General features: G+C 50.9%; 1 protein-coding gene across 4 annotated transcripts in view; it reads left to right on the top strand.

Annotated features, from left to right (window-relative positions):
- Nucleotides 1-3,780: 3,780 nt before the first annotated feature.
- EVA1C (eva-1 homolog C) overlaps nt 3,781-7,364 on the top strand; it is a 107,572-nt gene continuing 103,988 nt past the window's right edge. For 3 of the 4 annotated variants that reach the window (XM_025380788.1, XM_025380787.1, XM_025380790.1), the window contains exon 1: nt 4,188-5,472. In XM_025380788.1, coding sequence (XP_025236573.1) covers nt 5,313-5,472 — 160 coding nt within the window. In that variant the 5' untranslated portion in view covers nt 4,188-5,312. Of the gene's footprint in view, nt 5,473-7,364 lie in introns of all 4 variants that reach the window. The other variant, XM_025380789.1, reaches the window with a different exon arrangement.

The following is a 7,364-nucleotide window of genomic DNA, read 5'->3' as shown; positions in this document are numbered from 1 at the left end:
TGGAGGCTGAGCCCAGCGGCTCGGGCCTGTAATCCCAGCACTCTGGGAGGCCGAGGCGGGTGGATCACCTGAGGTCAGGAGTTCAAGACCAGCCTGATCAACATAGTGAAGCCCTGTCTCTACTAAAAATACACCACACACACACACACACACACACACAATTAGCTGGGCATGGTGGTGCACACCTGTGATCCCAGCTACTTGGGTGGTTAAGGCAGGAGAATCACTTGAACTCGGGAGGCAGAGATTGCAGTGAGCCAAGATCATGCCACTGCACTCCAGCCGGGGCAACGGAGCAAGACTCCACCTAAAGAAAAAATAAATAGGCTTGGATATGGCAGAGGGTGGGAGACAAGTAGCTAGGATCTCAAAGAAGAAGGAAAACAGAGATGTAACGTGGAGCTGAAAAGAAGGTGCAGGAATTGCTTTAAAAGAAGACATAGAGGCAGGAAGTAAGACCTGTAATTTACAATGTCCCATAAAGGTTGACTCTTGCACACATGGACTGAATGCTGGGACTACAGAGGCACTTTTCAAACTAGTACAAGAAGGAACAAGCTTGCCCAATGGTGCCATTGCTTAGAAAAAACCCTTTATTTTACCTCCACCTAATTGCTGTGCCTCTGCAGTGTAAGAGGGCTTCAAGTCTTGGTTGGGATGGTCAGTGTGACTTTGTGCCCTCAGTCTCCCTATCTGAGAAATGAAGATTCCCGTTGTACCTGGGCCAGCTTCATATGACCTGAGGAATCACTCAGGGCCCTGTGTTCAAAGCATTAAACCATGCTTGGTTTAATGCTACAATATTATCATCCTGGAATTTTTAATATTTTTTGAACAAGGGGCCCCACATTTTCATTTTGCACTGGGCCAGTAGATGACGTAGTTAGCCTGGTTAGTACCTATCTCAAAGGGTTGTTGTGAGTATTAATATTTTGGAAACACTTTATTATTTGGCACGCCATTCATCATTCACTTTAATTCCAGCTCCCATAACTGTGTTGAATTACCAAGTGGCTATGACTGTTTTTATTATTCAAATTCTATCATAGTAGAAAGCATGCCTCGGTGAAAAGATTATTTCTCTCCAGACCCCAGATTGATTTTACAAGGTTCATCCCTCTTTGAAACATATATTCCTTTTCCCATTTTTCCGTCCTATGAGTTGTTATAGGGCCTCAGAGTTTAGGTATTTGACCTACAAGGCTCTTAGAAAAGTGTGGGATCCAGAGAGAAAGATAACTGAGCAATTCCATTTTCTTGCAAGATTCCAAAATTCTTAAAGAGATTAGATTAGGACCAAAATCTTCTGATTTAACAGAGAGGGGCTAAGGGACAAAGCAGAGGGAAGCCAGGGAGATGTCCTTCAGACTGTTCTCATAGCCCATGACCGCCCAGCCACATTGTGCTATTCATCTGCCTCCTAAACATCTTTCCATTGCGGCCACTTCTCCTCTTCTCTCTGGGTGTACAGCAAGCACATCAGCCCAAGCACAGCCATGTACCCCTGACTGCACTCCCTCCCTCGCCACGGCCATCTCCCCAGACCCACTTTTCTTTTTTGAGACGGAGTCTCGCTCTGTCTGGCCCAGGCTGGAGTGCAGTGGTACAACCTCGGCTCACTGCAGCCTCCGCCTCCTGGGTTCAAGCAAAACTCCTGCCTCAGCCTCCGGGGTAACTGGGACTACAAGCACGAGTCGCCACACCCAGCTAATTTTGTATTTTTAGTAGAGATGGGATTTCACCATGTGGGCCAGGCTGGTCTTGAACTCTTGACCTCAGGTGATCCACCCACCGCGGCCTCCCAAAGTGCTGGGATTACAGATGTGTATCTGTAATCCCACCATGCCCAGTCTGCACAGACCCACTTTTGTTGTTGTTGTTGTTTGAGTTTTTAAAACAGCTTTATTGAGATATAATTCACATACCATTCTATTCACCCATTTAAAGTGTGCCACTCAAAGATTTCTGATAAATGACATTATTAATTTTTTAAAGTCATGCTAAATATATATAAAATAAAATTGCCATTTTAACCATTTTAAGGGTATAATTCGGTGGTATTAATTGCATTCAAAATGTTGTAGAGCCATCATCATTATTTCCAGAATTTTTTCACCATTCCAAACAAAAACTCAGTACCCATTAAGCAAAAACTCTCCATCCTTCTCCCCCACCAGCTCCTGGTAACCTCAATTCTACTTCCTTCCTCTATGAATTTGTCTATTCTAGATATTTCATTTAAGTGAAATCATAGGATATTTGTCCTTTTGTGTCCCGTTTATGTCACTTAGCATGACGTCTTCAAGGTTCATCATGTTTTAGCATGTATCAGAACTTCATTCCCCTTTATGGTTGACTAACATTCCATTTTTTTTACATTTAAATTTTAATTATTTTTTGAGACAAGGTCTCGCTCTGTCACCCAGGCCGGAATGCAGTGGTGACATCTCAGCTCACTGCAACCTCTGCCTCCTGGGTTCAAGCGATTCTCCTGCCTCAGCCTCACAGGTAGCTAACACTGTGGGCGCAGACGACAGCGCCTGGCTAATTTTTGTATTATTTTAGAGATGGGGTTTCGCCATGTTGGCCAGGCTGGTCTCAAACTCCTCACCTCAAGTGATCCACCCGTCTCGGCTTCCCAAAGTGCTGGGATTACAGGCGTGAGCCACTGCGTGCGGCCACATTCCATGTTTTGTTTATCCATTCATCCACTGAGGTTGTTCCATCTGTTGGCTCTTCTAAATGATGCTGCAAGGAATATTGGTGCATAAGTATCTGTTTGATACTCTGCTTTCAGTTATTTGGCATATGTACTTCCAGGGCCTGCTTTTGACTCCTCCAGTCCATTTGCACTCAGCAGCTGAGAACGACTTTTTACCAACACACATCCAATCACATCACTTTTGTACTTACAATTCTTTGCTGGCTTAAGATAAAAGATGTAAATGCTCACCAAAGTCTCCAGGGCCCTGAGCTCTGGCCTGCCGACCTCCAAGTCCCCTGGCTCTTCCCTTTGCTCTGCTCCAGCTGTCTAGATTTTTCTCCATCCTTCAAGAGAGCCATGCTCCTTTTGGATTTCAACATGCTGGTCCCTTTTTCTAAAATATTCATCCTCCCGCAGCACCCAGAGTTTGCTAGTTTTTGCCTGGCCATTTCATCCTCTATCTTTCTCATTCATCTTGCTTTAAAATGCTCCTGAACATCTCCCTTCCTCCCTCCGGCTCAGCTCCTTCATTACTCGCTTCTGCTCCCATGGTTCCTGTCGTGACTGTCTGTTCGAGGGGCATTATTGCCCAATGTCTGTCTTCCCCGCTCTAATAATAACTGTATGCATTGATCCACTGGAGTCGTTTCCATCTTTTGGCCATCATAAATAATGCTGCAGTGAATATTGGTGTGCAAGTATGTTTGAGTCTCTGCTTTACCAGATAAGAAAGCCTGGGGATGCTGTCACAGTAACAGTGCCCACTTAGACATTTGGAGGCCAGTGCAGACCCACAGGGCAGTGCTGCCCACTCCCAGGACTCCGGAGCATGGCTGCCTCCCTGTGCCAACACTGTCAGTCACTAGCTCAGAACCCGGCATACGCTGGAACCAATTCATATCTAAACTGGCTGAATGAGCAGACAGAATGGAAAGTACAGGAGGGACTCGAGTTTTGGACAAACATTACTTACACTGTGGCTCCTAAGTGCTGGGCATCCTTACCCACACTCCCAGCCTCAGTTTCCCTAACCTGGAGAGCGCACACTAATATTTATATGTTCAGAGGTTATTGGGGAGGTTGAGTTTTTATTTAATATTTTAATGTAGATTTTTAAAGTCATTATGCCAGACAGACTGGGCCTCACTTGGTAAACACTCATGTTTAGCATTTAACACACCTTTCCCCAGACTGGAAGAAGGGGCCGAGATCCCAATTCGGTGACCCAGCCCCTGCTGGAGTACTGGGTGGTATCTAACGCCATCCACCCTTCTGGAATCTTTACGGCCCACCTCTGAGTGGGTCTCACGGGGACCCTCAGCCGCATTTTCTTTCACCATGCCTCCCGGCACACTCTGGGGCGTTCGCAGCTCTGAAGCCCGCCGGACAGTGCGTCCGGCCCCGCCCTGGGCCTCATTATCTACGTTTCCGCGTCACGCCCGCTGAGAACTTGGCAGGCCCTCCCGCGGGGTTCGGGAACACTGTGTGCTTAGCGCCCGCCCTCCTCCCTCCCGCCGGCCCCGCGCGGTCCCTAGGGTTTGGGTCCCTGGGCCCCAGGTACCCGCACCCGGCAAGCAGCCACAGAGCCCCTCGCGCACTTGTCCTCGATACCCTTGAGTTGGGGCCACGCAGGCCACTCCTCGGCCACTGGCTGGGCGTCCAAACGTGGGTCACCCCGCGCACAGTCTAGAGGTTCAGAAAGATGCTGTGGCCCACTTTAAAACAAAGCCCAATTATTAGCGCTAGGCGGCTGTTTGCGCCGGTCCGGTGTCAGATCCCCCAGCGCTGCGGACAACCAGTACCCAAAGGAAGCCGAGCTGGAGCTAAAGATCCCGGCTCCGGAGCCATCTGACCGGTTTTGAGACCTCCAGCTCGTCGCCGTCCTGGCTGCGAGAGCTTGGGCACGGTGCCGGGGCTCAGTCTCCTCTACTGTGAAATGGCGATAACTGTATGTGCCGGGTGACAGCACGTGGCGCGCGGCGGGTGGCGGGGATGGCAGCGGTGCGATCCCAAGCCTCCAGAACCCCACCTTCCCGCGGCCCCCGATCGGCCCCGCCCCGGGGGCGCCCCAGCTGCACGCGCGGCGCTGGCTCCAAAGTGCGTCACGGGCACCGTCCGCGCTCCTTCTGCCGCCAGGGCGAGGCTGGCACCGGGCCAGCGCGGGCAGGGCCACGGGTGCCCGGCTGTCTCCCGGGTGTGGAAGGCGCTCAAGGTGCGCGGCCGGGGACGCGCTACTGGGGGCGCCCTCCGCGGCGGGCAGCGCGCCAGGGACCGGCCTGGGCAGCCGCCCGGGGCGCGAAGGCTGCGCTTTCCTTACCGCCCTCCTCGCTTCCTCCCGCACGGCGGCAGCGGAGATTTCCTCTCTTGGAAACTACGCGGATCCTTTTCGGGGATCCTCGCCCCGCCCCAGTTCTCCGCCCCCTCCCCTTTGCTGGGGCGCCTGGACTGGCCCGCTCAGGGGAGGAGGCTCTGGCAGCCTGGGCGGGGAGGTGGCGGGGGGCCGCGGAGTCGCTGGCCATCGATTCGCCCCGCCATGTGACGCCGTCCTTAGCCCTGCGACCCCCCGCGCGTCCCGGGCCTGCGCCCCCGCCCCGCCGCGCCGAGCACCATGCTCCTGCCGGGACCTGCACGCCAGCCGCCGGCGCCCCAGCCCGCGCAGCATCCCGGCCTCCGCCGGCAGGTAGAGCCGCCGGGGCAGCTCCTGCGCCTCTTCTACTGCACTGTCCTCGTCTGCTCCAAAGAGATCTCAGCGCTCAGCGACTTCTCTGGTAAGAGTGCCCTCCCTGGCTGTGCGTCCCCCGGCACCGCGGAGCGCCCAGGTGAGCCCTCGAATGGGGGCAGCCGCACCAGCGGACACGGCCAGGCAGGATTAAAGTTGAGGCGTGCTCACAGACACTTGTCTTGTCTGGTGTGAGCCCTTGGCATATAGGTGACTGTGAGTGAAGTGGCGACAGGGGACTGCCACTCCCAAGAAGGAAGGGTGTGTAATGTATTTAGAGTTTCTCGCCCTGCTGTTGACCTCGTCAATTTCCTAGCATTAGGGACCCGGTCCTGACCCACGCTGGTTCTCTGGAGGCTTCTTAAACTGAGCCCTGTGCTGCGCCCAGCGCTGTAAAATACACGTGTTGTGGTCGCAGGCGTTGCACCGGGTTTGCCACCCGCGTAGCCCATTTGCCCATGTAAGGAGACTAGCCCAGGGGACACCTGACCTCGAGTCCACATTGGCAGGTAGGAAGGGAAGCCCGCGGGGACTGGAGGTCTGGTGGAAAGCAGTGAGGGATGAGGAGATACTTAAATAACAGAGAGGAGCCTCTGCCAAAGTATACCAGGGTCCTCCCTCTCCAATTCCAATTTCCTTCACAGAAAATAATGACTTCCTACTCTCAAATCAACTAGGAGGCTTTTCTTTTTGGGAATCGTGATCCAGGTTCTCGCAGCGGATCTCAGCTAGTTCTGAGCTTACAGGTGTGACTCCCCAAAGTGAAAAGTGAAAAGTGAAAGGGATTTCTAGGTTGACGATAGACTTAGGAGCACATGCTTATGTTAGCACTGCAGTTGCTTACGGTAACACAAGTCCTTGCAGACGAAACAGACCAGGATCTCCCTCTGGCAAGGCTGGAGGCCTTCAGCCAGCTTAGGGAGCAACTCTGAGCCCCACACTCCTCCTTCTCCAGGGAACCTCTCCCAAGTTCAGACTTTGCACAGTCAGTCCCTATCGGGTCCTGCAGTGCAGAGTCTTTTGCAACATAATGGTGGTAAAGGGAGTCCTTCCTCAGTCCTGTTTGTGCAGTAGGCTAGTACATAGCGAATTGAACAAGAGCAAACCAGAAGCTGAATTGGGATTCCAGTTTACTTACAGAGAATGTCATTGTTAGTGGAGAGCCCTTAGGTCAGAGGTTCTTTGCTTTGAATATGTAATATCAAGGCAGTATTCCTACCTAGCAAAGGAAGCCAAGATATGCCTATTTGGCAAGCCACCCATGGCCCTTACAATCAAGTATCCCAGGATCAGAACTCTGTGGTAAGCATTCTGGGGAAATGCATCGGGCTTTTCAAGTGCTATTAACTATTCTTTTTTTTTTTTTTTTTTTTGGTACTAGAACTTTCTTGGCTGCTAGAAAAGCTCTGTATTAGCTTATTTGAGCTATGGAAAGCAGTTCTGAGTTCAGCCACCATCTAGCTCTGAATTCTAGGGAAATAATTGAAAACTGACAAGCCTTTTTGTGTGTGTGACATCATTGCAACTGAACAAATATTGCTTTAGGCAAATTGCAGTGCAATCATTAGATTGTTTTCACAGATTATAGACACTTAAGAGTTCTGTTGCTTTAGGGAAGCAGTTACAATACTTGTAACAGTCTATAGATTACCACCCAAGCAGTTGCAATACTTGTAACAGTCTATAGATTACCACCCAAGTTTGGAATTGTCTGTCTCTAGCAACTGTTATATACAGTGGAGTTGACCTATCAAACAGGGAGGCTATATCCTTAGTAAAACGAATGATTTGATCCATGTTATTCTAAATAGTATAAACGATAAAAGGCATTTCCTTCTGCTTTCCATGCGAACCTGAATTCCAGGGTTTCAAACTCCCTGAGCCAGCAGTAGGTGGTGATATTGCTACCCACAGCCAGTCCCCATTTTTCCTCTCATCAGT

The sequence above is a fragment of the Theropithecus gelada genome, chromosome 3, assembly GCF_003255815.1.
Source record: "Theropithecus gelada isolate Dixy chromosome 3, Tgel_1.0, whole genome shotgun sequence".
NCBI classification, from domain to species: Eukaryota; Metazoa; Chordata; class Mammalia; order Primates; family Cercopithecidae; genus Theropithecus; species Theropithecus gelada.
This window is presented reverse-complemented; position numbering and strand designations above follow the sequence as displayed.